Consider the following 17,765-nt stretch of genomic DNA (forward strand, 5'->3'; position numbering starts at 1 on the left):
ATTTTATGGTTCATGTTCTTATACATGTTGGCTTATTTTATGGTTCATGTTCTTATACGTGTTGGCTTATTTTATGGTTCGTGTTCTTATACCTGTTGGCTCATTTTATGGTTTATTTTCTTACACATGTTGGCTTATTTTATGATTCGTGTTCTTATACCTGTTGGCTTATTTTATGATTCGTGTTCTTACACATGTTGGCTTATTTTATGATTCGTGTTCTTATACGTGTTGGCTTATTTTATGGTTCATGTTCTTATACCTGTTGGCTTATTTTATGGTTTATTTTCTTACATGTGTTGGCTTATTTTCACGTTCACATGAGTGTGTGGGGCACATGTGTGGTTGTGTCATGCGTGTGTCATTCCAGGACACTTACAGTGGGTGGGGAAGAGTTCACGATTTTAAATAATTTTATTTGTTAAATAAATTTAAGATTTCTTTGAAATATAAATAAATCAAGTATTTATTTTAAAATTAAAATATTAATTTAAGTTAAAAATTTAAGATATAATTTTAAAATTATCTATAAATTTAAAAAAACTCTGACTCTTGCCAATTCCGATATGCTGAACAGAGCTGTCATGCTGTTAGAATTCTAATGATTTTATCTCAAAGCTATTATTTAAACTGACAAGACTTTCATATATGAAAAGTGGTTACTGAATGACTCAGGTTTGGAACTGATTTCAAAATCAGAAAGAGCATTAGTGAGCACACACCTTATTGTCCAGAGTCAGAGCAGATTCCTGGCTATATATGAAGATATTAAAGTCCATAAATTTCATTTAAAGTCTCCCACTTGAATTCTACACCAATGTCATTCTAGCCTCTCGCTCTTTGAACAGAATCCCACTTAGCTCCCTGGGAATTCTACAACAAGTTTATCTTAATTTAACATGCAGCATATATCCTGATTCATTAGAAGCAGCTTTGAGCAGAGGTACCACGTGGGCTGGAGAATTTGGATTGAATTCAAATTCAGGCCAAATTTGCCTGCAGTCAACTCCGAGGGCTTGTGCAGAGCCAGGGGCTTCCGGGAAGGATGGAGCTGCCGCTGCACATGATAAAGCCATCACGGCACGTCTGAACCAGCAGAGCAGGATGTTCCTGCCGGCCATGCACACCTGAGCGCGTGAACTGCTGCAGCTCGAGACTCCTGGTCACCCATCTTGAGCATAAACCTCGTCCAGTTAAGGTGGGACGTAAAGGCACATTGACCCCCTGGGTGTCCACTCCGTAAGCCAGCTCTGTGACCTGGGGTGATTTAGGGATGTGAGCTGTGCCTGATGCTCCCAAGCAAATGCTCAGCTGGCGGCAGGGACTCGATTCCCCAGCAGGACTCTCTCAGAGCAGCCCACGTGGCTCCCTCCCAGACTTCCTGCTGCTCCCACCTCTTTCCACACCCAAGTACTGGATATTACGGTGCACGTGTGTTTGTGGCTGAAGGGAGGGCCCCCCTGTAGACTAACCCAGCCAGGTCCACTCAGACAAACACCTTCCAGAGACAGCTCTCCATATCTATCCACAGCTACGATTTACTCATTTTTATCATAAGAATGGGCCCGAGGTAAAAATTCAGGAGCCAGACCAGGATCAACCCCAGTGGTCAAATGGACTTTGTTGGAGATATTCAAGGCAGAGGTGGACTCAGATAGCTTTGGAATGTCAGCAAACTCTGAACATGCCTTCCCAGGTTCCATAACCCACAGCACGGAAGCTCCTCTTTCCACCTTTTATGTGTTCATGGATCTCCATGAAAATCTGATGAAAACTGCACATCCTTCTGCCCCCGAAGCCTCTACAGATGTTTACAACAGTGAGAGGATCTTGCAGGCCGGCAGCTCATGGACCTTCTTAGACAGCTCTAGAGAGACATCTGTAGCATGACGGGAAGAGTCACCCATGGTCCGAGTCCTTCAGACCCTCAAACCCCGACACCACGCTCCTCAGGCCTGGCCTCCCGCTGGGGTCCTGCGCGCCATTTATCAAATGCCTCTCCCATGTCCGGTGCTTCACACTGATTATCCCTTTCCACAGCTGAAATCATTTGCATTGCTTTGGCATGATCATAAAACAAAGTTTAAAATGTTACAGAATTTATGTGATATATAGATATATTTATGTGGAACATAGATGTGAATATATATTCTATATAAAACGTTTATAGGTAATATGTTTTCTATATACAAAATGTTTAATATAGATACATACATAACTTCTATACATAAAACTTCTAAATATATAAAACTTTTATAAATATAAAAGCTCTCTTTTCCAGCTCGATCTCACTTTTTGCAAATTCCTTGGCCCCTACCACAGTATGCTTGCACACTCTGGACCTGCTATGCATTGTATACATTCACTCACATAAACTGAGTTGATGTTTCCATCTCTAACTGCAGAAATACCAACTCAAATTCAATTTGTCTTACATTTTACCTAAAATGAGGGTATCCTAACTGCTTTTAAAATGTGGTTACAGTAACTTTCTTATTTTTTATTCGAGAAAATGGAGAATAATGAAATCATTCTAGGCCAGGCATAGTGGCTCATGCCTGTAATTCCAGCATTTTGGGAGCCTGAGGCAGGCGGATCACCTGAGGTCAGAAGTTTGAGACCAGCCTGGCGAACATGTAGTGAAATCCCATCTCTACTAAAAAAAATACAAAAACTAGCTGGGTGTGTTGGCCCACACCTATAGTCCCAGCTAGTTGGGAAACTGAGGCAGGAGAATCATTTGAACCCAGTGGAGGCTGCAGTGAGCTGAGGTCGCACCACTGCACTCCAGCCTGGGTGATAGAACAAGACTCTGTCTCTTAAAAAATAAATTCATAAATAAAAATTGAAAAAGAAATCGTTCTAATTGGATCTGCAGAATTTATTCATCTTAAACAACAAGCTTGTATCCTTCAACCAACATTGTCCCATTTCCCCTCCCCCGAGCCCTGGCAGACACCACTCTACCCTGTTTCTATGAGTTCACCATTTGTGGGAACCATTTTTATAAAACAGTACATCAATATTCATCATCATTACAACTATTGCTGCATTTACAACTCTTTATTGCAACTATTGAGTGAATTTTCAGATGTTTCTCGGATGTACAACTATCTCGTTCACGCCTGTGTTTCCTCGGCACTTGGATAATGCCTGATAAATGGGCTTGGGGCAAAGACACATGAAGTGAAAAATCAACAAATGGACAAGGAGGTTCATAAAGTCAAGTCTCCAGAATAAAAGCAAAACAGAAGTCACTACGTCCCCACTGTGTGCCACGCATTGTGCTTAAAGAGCATAATTTTCAGAATCGCATTGAAATGGGCGCCCTTTCACCCCTCCTGGCTGAGGACTCCAGATGCCGTGAACTCACACCGCTGGCTGGCGGTCTCCCAGTGCTAGGTAGAGAAAGCTGGATTCTCACCAAGGCCTGTTTTCTTGACTCCCAATTTATGGTATTTTCCCCTTTTCACATATTTTCTTTTTTGTGGGTTTATGATTTAATTATTTAATCATTTAATTTGGTAATGGTTAACCTGCCAAAATTAACTATGACTGATTTCATGAAGACATGGGGAAAGAATTTGAGAATTGCAATATTAGGAAATGGGTCATTGGTCATTACAATTCTGAAATTTAAAAAATTACTTCCCATTTGCCTTTTTGCAACACGTCTAACATTAAGAAACAGAGTTTTACTAAGTAGCAGGTCAATGGTGTATACAGTCGTGGAAACCAAATTTATGTATAACATTCAGAAAATAAAAACCAGACCCTGAGAGCAGAGGTTTCACTCTGTAGACACACACACAGAGAGGTAGACACACACACACAGAGACACACAGAGAGAGGAAGACACACACAGACACACACAGAGAGAGGTAGACACACACAGAGACACACACACAGACACACAAATAGACACACAGAGAGACACACAATTTTAAGGCACATGAAATTTTACCAGGAGAACATCAGAGTCAGAGAAATTACGTTCTTAAGAAGCCCCCACTTCGAATTAATGGCAAAGAGGTGGCCTGACTCTGTCCACTAGGCTTGAAGCCTGCATTTCTCCTGAGGAAAGTGAATCTTGGACGTAAGGCAAGAGTGGAAACAGAGGACACGTACACTGAAAATGATTTTTAAAGCAAAACAAATGCTTCTGCGTCCTCTAAGTCAATGAGGCTGTGATGATCAATAACCACATTCATTCTCCCCATTGCCCACATCACCGGTGCTACTTTTCCTTCTATCTCTGGACATTTTTCAGAGCGGTTGTTCCAGCACGTCCGCAGACGTTGCTTCTCTGTTGATCCAAGTCCCTTCTGTGCATACGGTTCACAGCTATCATATTCTCAATCCCATGCTGTTGACTGAACACAGTGTCCTGCACGTGGCTTCCCATCTTGGTGAGACAAGACCCACCCGGTTTTTAAAAATCAAAGCAACCGATGGCCAGCAGGGGAAAGCTTTGCATCAGGGTCAGTCAACCAAGACGTGGGCTCTGAGTGGAATACAGGTGTCCACAGCGAGAAGGAAGAGGGTCTACTTCATTAGGAGAGACCAGGACCCCAAAGGAAATGGGCAAAGACCACCCGTTACTGCATGTTGAGAAGGGCAAGGCCTGTGATGAAAACACTCCCCACCCAGGAAAATACCAGTTTCAAGATGCACAATTTCTTCCACACGCAGGATTCTGCACGTGCCTCTCCACGGTCCATGAAGAGGAGATGAAGATTTAGTTCAATTTTTTTTTAGAAAATGAGTCACGCAGCGAGTTTGCCTTTTTGGTTCCAGGGCTTCTGGCGCGCCCATTACACCACGGTGATTCTCTAGCTTTAAAAATACAATGCCAGGGTCTAAAATTCCTCGCCAGCCTTTTTTGCTTATTTCTAGGTTCACAGCTTCAGTTCTGGGTCATCTGATCACAAGATTGGCTGGGAGAGGGGGGTGCACAGTCACTCTATTCTGGGGTGTTTTCCTTCCAAGGTCATTTTACAAAGGTGGGTGCTGCAAAAATTTCAGTCCTTCGTAATTGGTAACATTATTGTTAGATGTACCAATCAGAGAGGAGGGCACAGTTAGGGATTCACAGCCACAATAATACGGGGTTTCAGGGTGGAGGGTTTCTTATTCCTCCTAGTCACATAAACAGACAAAGAATATCTAAAACCCAGCTCAAATGTATAAACACAAGCCCTGGGGCAAGTGTCACAGGAAGATGGATGGCTCTGACCTGGGCTCACCACACCTGCTCTGTGAAGCCACGGTGCCACACGGGGTGGTCTTTCTAGCAGGTCCGGTCCTCCCTGTACCAGGAGCCTCTGCAGGCTGGGAGCTCAAGGCTGGAACATCCTCTGGCTCCTCCTCCCAGCACCCAGCATGGTGTCCTGGGACTCATTTACTGCTGTGAAATGCAGGCAGGAAAATATGAAGAAAATCCAGGAGAAGGGCAGGGAAGGAAGCAGCAACAAACATGGCCCGGAGAAGAGGGCAGACGGGCCCACCGATGAAGGGGTGAGCTGATGTGCAGTTGCTTAGGAGCCCAGAATATTTAGACTTCATGAATTCACATCTGTATGTCCTACTGGTTCATCAGGGAATTCTGTTCCTTGTCTCTGGTCTCCCTCCAAGATTCATCTCAGACCAAGGACCACAGCTGAGCCGCCTGCAGAATCAGCTGCAGATAGATCTGAGGGCCCCACCGCTGTTGGCTCTGGCCGTGTCATTCTGCCACAGAGCCGACTTAGCCTGAAAGTCTAAGTCAAATAAAAGCTTCTTTGTCTTTGAAAATGTCTTGGCACCTGCCACGTCAGCGTGAGACCCCAGGACAATGCTCACATTTCCCAGGGTGCAACATGACGTTCATGATTAGGAAATGTTTTTAAATTTTTAAAGAAACAAGTAGTAAGTTGAGATAATGTGGCTTCTGCAGAGACATGTAACTCTCAGGAAATCTAATAACCACCCAACATCTTTGTATTCCTGGAGCTCAGGAAGATGGTAAGAATTCTCTTAAGGATACTTGACTCTCAGCAAATCAACGGAAAGACATCAAATTGGGGGCATTTTATGCTTCTTGTGAGATGGCACGAATGATGTTCTAATTTTAAAACATAGTTCTTGCTTTGGAGATGGCAACACTCTAACATGGAAGACAGCTGTCAGACTCTCTCCCACATTCAATTTCTCTCTTTGGCCGATTTTTTCAATATTGCAAATGAGCTTATCAGGAATTACTGAGAATAATTCTAATATTTCTTTTCTTCAACATGCAATTTCATATATTTCCATCTCCCAAAGAGGCTTCAAAATTCAACAATTAGGCATGTTTAGCAACAAGAAAATAGAGAGTATTTTCTCCAATCACACTAAACCCATGGCCTGATGTTTAAATTACTCAGTGACCAAAAATATAAAATATTTATGTATTCCTGAGCCTATCATTGAGGTAAAATTGTTTCAGTGCCAGAATACCTGAACCTCTGATCTTGGATATTATTTCTTAAAAAGAAAGAAATTTGCAAACTAGGGTGTATTTGTGAATTTTTTATCATTCTGCATAAATGGGTGATTGTCGCAGTCTCAGACGCCAGATGGTATGTGCAATTCATCCCCGTTTCACTCTGTCTTATGATATTTCATAGCTGTGGCTTCACCTCTGATTCTAAATGCAGCACTTATATTGTAATAAGAACAGACATCCATTAAGCCAGCTTTATGCATTTGATTCAAAAACGCACGGATATGAAATGCAGAGGACTAGGGTGGGTGTAATGGAGGAAAAATCAGTCCCCTTGCCCAGAGTTCCCATAGAACCAGCACCGAGCTCAGCGTGGGACACACATTCTACTCCAACAGACATCTGCAGAGGAGAAAAAGGGAAGGGATGGCAAAGGAAGTCCAACAGAGTTGCTACAGAGGGGGCCAGTGACAGGGAGGACGTGGGGGTCTCATCAGGGAAAGGTCTGAGCTGACCCTGGAGGTCTTTTTCTAGACCTATTTATTTATTCATTAATTTTATTTTCAGCGGCAATTTCGCTCTGTCTCCCAGGCTGGAGTGCAGTGGCACAATCTCGGCTCACTGCAACCTCCACCTCCTGGATTCAAGTGATTCTCAGCCTCCCAAGTAGCTGGGATTACAGGCGCCCACCACACCTGGCTAATTTTTGTATTTTTAGTAGAGATGTGGTTTCACCATGTTGGTCAGGCTGGTCTCAAGCTCCTGACCTCAAGTGATCCACCACCTCGGCCTCCCAAAGTGCTGGGATTACAGGCGTGAGCCACTGAGCCCAAATGACCTTTTTATTTTGTTTGTTTGTTTATTTATTTATTTATTTATTTAGAGATGAAGTCTCGCTCTGTTGCCCAATCTGGAGTGCAGTGGCGCGATCCCAGCTCACTGCAAGCTCTGCCTCCTGGGTTCACGCCATTCTCCTGCCTCAGCCTCCTGAGTAGCTGGGACTACAGGTGCCTACCACCACGCCTGGCTAATTTTGTTTTTGTATTTTTAGTAGACACAGGATTTCACCATGTTAGTCAGGATGGTTTTCATCTCCTGACATTGTGATCCGCCCACCTAGGCCTCCCAATGTGCTGGGATTACAGGCGTGAGCCACCGCGCCCTTTTTATTTTTAATACAAACTATTACACATCTCCTCTCCCCACTGTGTGTGCAGCTTCTACTGGGATAATGCACTAATGAGCAAGCCATTCATTGTCCTAGCAGAAGCTGCACACACGGTGGGGAGAGACGACGGATTCCAAAGTATTCCTCGATAGCGTTCTCTTTGTTCATAAAATACACACACAAACACCTACACACACACTCGGTCTGCACTCAACACCTCCCTCTCCCGTCAATGTATCATGCTTTTATCCTAAAGCCTTCAACATCCCGGGTGCACCCACGGAGGTGTATGTCAGTGTGTGGTGAGTGAGAACAGAGGGTGCATATTTCATATGTGGTCAAACAGTACTGGACAGACCAGTGGAATTTATCCAACAGAGGAGGAACTGACAGGATTTAAGGAAGGAAATGATATGATCTGACTTATGCTTTGGTAATAGTTATTTATGGCTGGCCATAAAGACCAAGGTGATGGGGAGAGGGACTCTTGGAGCTTCTGAGGACCCTGGGAAGGGACAGCAGAGATGCTGCTTCCTGCTCCACACCTTGCCCCGTAGAGAGAATATCACCCAGGTGAATCTGTGCTCATCTGGAAACCAGAAGGGTCCTGCTAATATTTCCAGTAAAAGCACAGCTGCTTGGGTAAGTGCTTCCTGAAATGCCACGTAAGCCAAAAAAGGACTGAAGTCAAGCAAAAAATTAAACTTTGTGAACTTGGCAAGAAGCCCCTTTGGCAGATAGTAGATAGCATCCCTGTTGGGACCCACTCCCTTCAGTGAGGTTCTGTGTCCTTAGACAAGGGTGTCTCCTGTCATAATTTTTCATTTGTTGGTTTCTCCTTGTAATTATTTTTTTCTTTGCATATCTTGAATCTATTATAAAGTAGATGGTTCTTATAGCTTCTTGGAGCAGATTCCCTTTATCATTGAACAATGATTTTATCTATAAAAATACCTGAGTCATCCTACCATGTGCTTTGTGTTGTCTGAGCCTTTTTCTCTCCCCTCCCCTACCTGTCTCCTCTTCTATTCACCTTTACATTAAATATTTTGTATTCTATTCAACCTCTTTATTGTCTCAGAAATTCTTAGACATTATTCCAACATCATCTGGCATCAGTATTGACTATAAAAAGTCTCCTGAAAATCAAGTACATTTGTCTGTATTCTCTCTGGCTTTATTGATTCTTTGTCTCCTATTCTGTAGTTTCACTTTAGAAGGTATGGGAGTGTCTGTACTTGTCTGGCTTCAGTCTTAGGAGTCTTTAGATCAAAGAGGCTCAAAACATTTCTTCAGTTCTAGGAAAATCTTGGCCTTTACTTCTTTAACTAATGCTGCTTCTCCTTTCTCCCCATTCTTTTTTAATTTCTCATTTAATTCCAGACATGTGTTTGTGTTTCTCAAGCCATCTTCCATGGATCTTAATTCCTCTATTTCCCTTCATATTTTTTATGCAAAGTTCTAGGTAATATCTAATATCTAGTTTCCAGTTTGGCAACTCTCTTTTCAGCTCTGTCTAATCTACTTTATAATAATATATCCACATAGTGGTCAATTTAAACGACCCATCTTGTTTCCAGATATTCTGCTTGTTGTGAAGTCTTTCTTTCCTCATAATAGATACTTCTTACATTATGGTTCCTATTTCTTTTGAAAATCTATTTAATAATTATAAATGTATGCAATATCTAGGCAAGTCTATTATTTCTAGGGCTTTGGTTATTCATTCTCCTGTTGTGCCTTCTTATTGCCTGTATTATTCCATTTTCACAGAGCTATGAAGAAATACTCGAGACTGGGTAATTTATTTTTAAAAAGAGGTTTAATGGACTCAGATTTCCACTTGGCTGGGGAGGCCTCACAATCATGGCAGAAGGCAAAGGAGGAGCAACAGCATGTCTTACATGGCAGCAGGCAAGAGAATGTGTGCAGGGGAACTTCCCTTTATAAAACCATCAGATCTCATGAGGCTTATTCACTATCATGAGAACAGAACGGGAAAGACTCACCCCCGTGATTCAATTACGTCCCACCGGGTCCCTCCCGTGGCATGTGGGGATTATGGGAGCGACAATTCAAGATGACATTTGGGTGGGGACACAGCCAAACCGTATCACTTCCTTAAAGTTTATTTATATGGGTTATACTGTTTTCTGTATGTTTATCTAAAGTGGGTACTATGTTATAGTGAAGTCCTTTGACGCCTATGTTGTCAAGAATTCTGCGTAGATAGTTTGTGATTTTGTTCTCCCAGAGCCCTTAGGTTCTGACAGAATCATAACTGATTTTGGAACAACTTTCATATGAATGTCACCATGTGGTCCTTCTGCAACACAAAGGTAATATAAATTCAGATCTCAGATCCATACCTGGAGGGTGCGTTTCTCGTTGGTAACTTTATATCCTACCCAGGGACCTGAATGTGCAATGAGCTTCCTCCACACTTTCTCAGGCATGTTTTTCCAGTTCTTTCTCACAAATGGGGAAGCTGGGTGAGTGTCTGGGTTTGATTCAAGAGTCTCAATTCCAGTGTTTCCACCACCCCTGCCTCATGGGGCACAGATCGCAATCCCAGCCCCATCCCAGGCCCCTTTCTGGGATTGCATCTCAGGAGCGACTGCAGCTGGAACTCGTGCTGATCCCCTGGTTGGAATTCCTTCTTAGTTCTTGGGGCTCAGGGGATCCCTTTTCTTTTGTTTTCATCCAAGCTCAACTATCCACTGAAATAAATTTTGTTACATATTGTACAGCATTTTATTTATTCTTAGTGGGCATGGGACAAGGGTCAACTCAGTCTTCCATCTAGGCTAAGAGAGGAGCAGCATTCTGTCTCTCACCCTAGAGACTGTTTTCTGATTTCCACTAAAACCCTAACCATGTTCAGGTCCTAGAAGACAGATTGGCTAGAGCTGAGTCTGTCTTCCTTCAAATATTAGTTGAACTTTTTAGTTCTTAAGCAACAATAATCACTAAAAACCACAAATAGCAATCAGAAAAGATCATTTTTATCCAAAGCGTTCAATTAAAAAGCTATGGTCTCAGAGAGACAGGGTGGCAGCTCTCTTTGAAAAGGTGGTGTCCTCCCTCTCCACAGAGAGCAGGGAACAGGATTGGGGGTACTTTCTAAGCTCTTCAATATGCAATTTCAAGAAGCAACCCTACCATTTATTCCCCAGAATTGTTAAGAGGTCTTAAAATGTCAAGACAGCACGTATTCAATTAAGGTTAAAAACAAAAAACCACTAAGGAGACTGCATTGTTTCGAGTCACTTGTGGGGAAAATCTTGAATATCTTGTATTTAAAAAGCAAGAACTTAATGCTACTAACTGCAGGCAAACTTTCCCAATCTCTTGATTATGAGTTATGAAGGAAGAAGAGGTAGCCTGGGTTCCTCCTACTTGTGATAAAATATAAGATTCTGTACGTCCTCCCAAAATTCTAAAATACAAAATTCTGTACGTCTTCCCAAAATTCCAAAATATAAGATTCTGTACGTCTTCCCAAAATTCTAAAATACAAGATTCTATACGTCTTCCCAAAATTCTAAAATATAAGATTCTGTACATCTTCCCAAAATTCCAAAATATAAGATTCTGTACGTCTTCCCAAAATTCTAAAATATAAAATTCTTTACGTCTTCCCAAAATTCTAAAATATAAGATTCTGTACGTCTTCCCAAAATTCCAACGGCAGCATGCAGACTGCGTTTTCCAGTAACGAAAGTAAAAACAACAAAAATGAAAACAGATGTAGAAAGAAAATATTTTACCTTAAACCACTTAGTTTTTTTTACGACTTGAATTTTGCTTTGAGCCTGGAATTTCTAAAACATTACCCAAATACTCCTATATATGTTTCTGCCATCACAATCATCTATTGCTTCTTAAAGTTCCAATCTTAAGGCCTCAATTGCTAAAGAATCTTCCATGTTAATGTATCCCAACATTTTTGTACCATTTTCTCATGCTACATTTATATAATAATATTAATAGCTTATTTTATTTCTTAGTTTTAATGGGGGCAAATAACACAGATCTAAGACACTGTTATTACATTGCTGTGGATTTCAAATACGTTCTCCCAGCCCCACCAGGCATCATTATCTGTCTTCCCACATTGGAAAATCTATCTGCTGTGGTGACAAATCAAGCCATAAAAATGTAAACCAATAGACAAATCCATGAACTGACATCTGTGGCCCCACCCGACGTCCATAAATTTTCCTGTGTTCTAGTTGAAAAGCATGTAGTATCATGCATCTGTCAATAAAGTTTAAAAAGAATCATGTACTCTTATTTTCCTATATTAAATTGACAGATTATATCACACACGGATTTTTGCTATGTCAGGATAAACCAGCAGGCCATCTTGTTGCTATATAGTAACTGGTTACTGCCTTTATCTAAAAGGTAACAAGAATCACTATGAAAATGATACAAATTGAGACCGTCTTAGTATTAAACTGGCAAATTATTATGACAACTGAGATTGTTCTGAGTAAATTTATTATTATCAGGAGAGGTCTCTGCAAAGCAGAACGCTGCAGAAAATGCATTCCTGTAAATGGCATCGAGACCCTCCTTAACCAAAATGCCACTCCATTTTCACTCCACGCTGCATTTCAAGGATTTAGAGTTGGGCTGTCTGTATATTCTTGGTAGTAACAACGGTACCAATAAATAACAATCAATCTATTAAACATTTTTATCTCATGAAAAAATAGTCTCACAAGTTTCAAAACCTCGTAATACAGAACATGTAAGTAATTTGCATATTGAGATCATGATCTACATTTTATAAATAATTAAAATTTTAAGTTCTCTGAAAAATAGGCCACACCATTATAGAGATTCCCCAACTGTAGAATGCTGAGGTCTCCGGCATCCTGTAAACTTTGTCCCTGGTCGCGTTTGACAGATATTATCATCTGAGACCAGGCTAATTATTCAATCTGTATCAACCTGTATCCAAAGAACGAGCTCTCACAGAAAGAATGAATCATAAAAATGCAAATAGGTGTTTCCCACTTCACTGGCTTAGCCATGGAAGGCTGTTAACAGCTTTCTGACAAGAAAGCGAGACGCTAAATGAGGTGGTGGCTTAACCTTCTGGATGTAATGAGCGCTGCACACCCACATCCAAGCCACACACACTGCCGCCAGCCTCTGGCTGGTCATTTCTGTGCCACGACATATATGAGTTAACTCACAGAAGCTGCCGAAGAAATTACCGAACAAAAAGGCTGATTTCAGATTCCACTCTCTGCGCCCAGCCCGCTCTCACTTAGACTAATTACTTAAATGATTTTAAAAATGTATGAATATTCATATGACAGCGCTTTGCAAAAACTAAAGCACAGCTGAGACCTCGCCACGAACCCTTCCTCCTCCCTGATCTGGAGCAACTGCACTTGTACATCTGAAACATGCGGCAGCTTCAGAGAACCGTGGCCCAGTGAGGAGGGGCAGGCCAGAGCAGCGGGCCCCACCCCACCCCCACCCTCGGCTGGAGAGCCCCCCGACTTCTGAGGGGCTCCCCACCGGACAGGGGGAGTCTTCTTATTTGGAGTCCAGTCTGTCTGGTTTTAAAGATCTGGAAGCTGACCTGCCCTCCCAGTCTGTCTGGTTTTAAAGATCTGGAAGCTGACCTGCCCTCCCAGTCTGACTCACTTTAAATATCTGGAAGCAGACCTGTCCTCCCAGTCTGTCTGGTTTTAAAGCTCTGGAAGCTGACCTGCCCTCCCAGTCTGTCTCGCTTGAAAGATCTGGAAGCTGACCTGCCCTCTGGGGCAGGAACGAACACATTTCTTCCCCTCCTCATGCCACTGTCACACATTTGCTGGGAGCCAACAGTGTGTGTGATGTGGAGGCTGATCAAAGGCAGGTGACCAGGGGAAGTGACCCTGGGATTGTCCAGGACCACGCACTCTGGTCTGACGTCAGTGGTGCTGGGCCTGAGAGGTCACAGACCTAAGGCTGGAGGGCGCTGATGGAGGCAGCTCACCTCCCCGTGCTCTGGACAACTATGGTCACCTCAAGTCAGCCTGGGCGAGCCGAGGTCCTTTCTAGAGTCAATCCCATGACCTAGAATGTCCCCAGAATTCATCCAATATCCATCCCTGAGCCAGGACTCCGGGGTGATTTACCGGCCTTCATTCGCTCCAAACCCTCGCCTCCAAACATCATGGACTCTGACTTACTGGGAAAAAACTCTTCTTTTGTGACAGTACTAAGTGGCACGTGACAAAAAAACACACCCCAAATGGGCCACTGTCCTTGGCAGAAGCAGACATTTGTTATTAGAAACAAGTAGACGAAAAGCAAGATGCAATGTGTTTAAACCACTATTTACAAGGTTTTATATTTCACAGTTTCTCTCACACACTGAAAACTCTCGGTAAGGGGTTGGGGGAAAGAGAATGAAAAATGAACTCAAAGCATGATATGCTTTCCCTGGTGGGAATGGCAACGGAAGTTATAATGATCAGAAATAATAAAGCTTTCAAACACCCAACAGACAGACTGCAGAATTTCATCATCCCCTGCAGCAGCCTTGGGGTCTCCAGGGGAAAGGACCTGTGGTTTCCCCATCACAGGCGGTCTCTGCCACACCCAGACCAGCATCCCAGGCTCCACCTGGGAACAGTCCTCACTCACCTGACTCTAAAACATCACATTACTTTTGACTCTGGAAACGTCAGGGGTCCAAAGTCTGATGTTTTGCACGAAAGTGAAGCTTAAGATTTAAAAATGTACAGTAACTGACTTTACCATGGATATATCTGTGCATTCCATGCCTACTAAATGACCCAGGAAAAGGTTTTAAAACCTTGTCATACTTCCCTTAACCACCAAATGAGGGAATTAAGTGTTTGATAGAAGTTCCAAGTTAAGCCTATACTGACTTTTTCATTTTTATGTTTTAAGTTGCGGGTAAGAGCCTTTCCAGTGGACACAATTGAGCTTCTGTGGCCCTGAGTATACAGAGGCCTTTAATATTCGGCCCTTAGAGTCACGCGTTGGGATCATCTCTCCCCATCTCTCCCCGTGGGAACAGAGCTGGGCTGGGCTCTGACCCAAAGGCACATTCCTGGGGTTGGCTGTGTCCCGAGTTCCCCGAGGCTGACTCGGTTTCTAGCCAATTTGCCTCTTTGTGCTGAAAGCAGACCTCGAAATCAAAGCTCCAGTTAATTCAGAGTCCCCATTAATAGGGGTCAGGTGCTTATCACATTTTCCTTATTCTTTCTAATTAGACCATTGAAAAATATTACATCAATGCTGGCTTTCACTAATTGCAAACAGTCAACAAATGACAGACTCAAGGGCCCTACTTTGCCACGTGCTTTAAACACATGAGACTTGCGCGGAAAGTTAAATAAGCAGCACTGATGAAGATCACTCACGGCCAGCAAAGGCCCCACACTCTCAGGCTAAACCACCGGCAGTCGGGATCGGCTTCCCAGATCCGACTCAGCCTGCGGCTCATTGGCACCTTGGCGAATGCACTTAAAGCCAATAAGCCTCTATCAGCATCTGTTACCTCACAGAAGCTGATGGAAATTTATCGATCCAGAACAAAAAAAATAAAGAAAATATTGCAATTTGATGGTAAAGCCAATTCTTCAGAGGCGAGCTGCTCAGTCCTAACACTCACCCTGCACTTTGCTTCAATTATTTTACTCACGTTCGTATCAAACAGCACACAGACCGCGTCCTCAATGTTCAAGGTTCTTTCTAACACGTTCCATGGCAGACTGTCGCCAGCCACAAACCTGCGAGCTGCGCGGACCCCGCCCACCACAGGCAGCATGTCAGGTACTCACCTTCCGGCTCCCCGCAGAGCGTGCACTGCGATTCTGAAAACAGAGACAGAGAGAAACTGTTACACCCACGGGGTGTCAACCATGCAGTTAAAAAGATTCAGTATCAGCAACAACAAAACTACAACTTTAAGATGACGCCGCTTGACCACGCCAGAACCAGTGGACCCCTCCATAAACAAAGCCAGCTCTGACCTTGCACGCCAGCAACTTTTATTTCAAAAGCTACCCTTGGCAAATGTTTTACAGATTACATTTTTACTTTTGAGACTTCTTTAAAAATTTTTTTTAAATTTTACTAAGTTCTGGGATACATGTGCAGAACGTGCAGGTTACATAGGTATACATGTGCCATGGTGGTTTTCTGCACCCATCAATCCATCATCTAGGTTTTAAGCCCCACACGCAATAGGTATTTGTTCTAATGCTCTCCCTCCCCTCACCCCCCACCACCCCTCGACAGGCCCCAGTGTGTGATATTCCCCTCTATGTTCATGTGTTCTCATTGTTCAACTCCCACTTATGAATGAGAACATGCGGTGTTTGGTAATAACGACCTATCATATGCACACAGCAAATATACTTTCTTAATTATATATGGCTGAACACAAATTACTTAGATGAAATAAGAACGGTATATTTTATCCCAGTTTCCATATTGAAACCTTGACTTTAGCTACAGCTCTCTTACATCTCCTTTCAGGCACAAAAGTTATGAGCAAATGTGTATTATCTTTCAGGGAAACACTAAGATCCATGGGTACTGAGTCCCATTTAAGTAGGTCCCTCAGTGACTATGAACTTGGCTCTGCCTGCAGAATAGACACAGACACTGTCGGAGCGTGGCATTTACAGGTGATCCTCACACAAGGAAGCTGTAGCAAGTGCACAGACACACAAGTCCAACGTCTTCGTGGGAAAGAATTCAGACTTGGGGGCCGGGTAGGCCTGAGCTCAAAGCCAGCTTCCATCCACTTTCCTGAGAACATGCGGGCAGGTGACCCAACCCCCAGCCCTGAACTAGTGTCAAGGACCCTGAGCCCACAAGGGTGGGAGGGGGAATGAGCATGTGCATCAGATATCAAGGCTGCAGGGATGGCGCTGTCCTGCAGAGGCCTTCGGGAGGACACTGGCTCTTCCACGCCAGCGCTGCCCTGCAGAGGCCCTGGGGAGGACACCGGCTCTTCCACGCCAGCACTGGCCTGCACAAGCCCTCAGAAAGACAATGGCCCTTCCACAGCAGCCACAGAGGCACACACTCTGCCATCCCATGTGACAGCCCAGGGCCCACAGAGGAGATGCTACGTGATGCCATCTGGCCTAAACCTTCAAGGACAAGCAGTATTTTAAATAGGAATCTGGGGAGGGAGCACAGACGTCCCAGGAAAGGCACAGACAAGGTGGACAGGAAGGGGACAGCAGCAGCAGCAGCATCTGCTCGGAAGGATGGGGCGGGGGGTGGAGGGGCAGGCAGGGAGGCGAGCGGAGAGCATTCAGGAGGCAGCGGAACATTAAAAAGGGAGTTGAGGTGTTGTTCAAAATAAAAATTAGGAGGCAACAAGGGATTTTGAGGCAGAGCCTCACAGGCTCTCATGGTTCCTTTGGAAGGTGACCTTGGTGGCTGGGTGGGGCGGGACGGGGACAGACCCCACGTGGGAGCCGTATGTGTGGCAGGTCGGGCTCTGTGGGTGAGCGGGAGAGGGTTGGTGGAAAGGAAAGAGCATGAATCGTCCTTTAAAACTGTGACTGACAGCTCTACTGAGCTCTCCCGACTTCGGGGAGACAGAGCCACATGCCGCGGGGTGGACACTTCTGACTCCACCTGCCTTCACGGGCACCGGTGTAGCGGAGGGGAGGGAAGACGTCGGGGCCGCAGGGCAGGACCTGAAGGAGCAGCCGTCGGACACAGGAGCCCTGGGCCCAGGGCCACACTGTTCTGTGTGAGAGAAAGGGGGCAGGCCATGGTCCACGCATGGGACCACCTCAATCCCAGCCACTACCATTCACAAAGCCTGTGGAGGGAGGCGGGCCTCCTGTCACCGAGGGGACACGGGGCAGCCAGCTCAGGCTTGGGCCATCCCATCGTTGCCATCACTGAAGCAGACCCTCAGCTTTAGTTAACCTGGAAACGCAGGCACCACCCCTTCACAAATTCTGTAGAAAGTGGGGAGCAGAGGGCCTCTCGCTTGGGAACAGAGGGTCCACAGTCAGTTTCCCCTCAGTTTCCAAGGCGAGACTCCCGCCGCGGGCACCTGATTGCAGGAGGCGCGGACATGACTGTGTCCCTGTGCACACACACAGCACCCAGGCAGGA

The 17,765-nt window shown here is 44.2% G+C and overlaps 1 protein-coding gene across 3 annotated transcripts in view; it reads right to left on the minus strand.

Moving 5' to 3' along the window:
* The window catches only part of DLGAP2 (DLG associated protein 2), a 937,648-nt gene that overhangs the window by 404,298 nt on the left and 515,585 nt on the right, over nucleotides 1-17,765 (minus strand). For all 3 annotated transcript variants that reach the window (XM_032162534.2, XM_032162533.2, XM_032162532.2), the window contains one exon: nucleotides 15,455-15,487. In XM_032162534.2, coding sequence (XP_032018425.1) covers nucleotides 15,455-15,487 — 33 coding nt within the window. The remainder of the gene's footprint in view (nucleotides 1-15,454; nucleotides 15,488-17,765) is intronic.

This window comes from Hylobates moloch, unplaced genomic scaffold (genome assembly GCF_009828535.3).
Source record: "Hylobates moloch isolate HMO894 unplaced genomic scaffold, HMol_V3 SCAFFOLD_8, whole genome shotgun sequence".
Taxonomy (NCBI): domain Eukaryota; kingdom Metazoa; phylum Chordata; class Mammalia; order Primates; family Hylobatidae; genus Hylobates; species Hylobates moloch.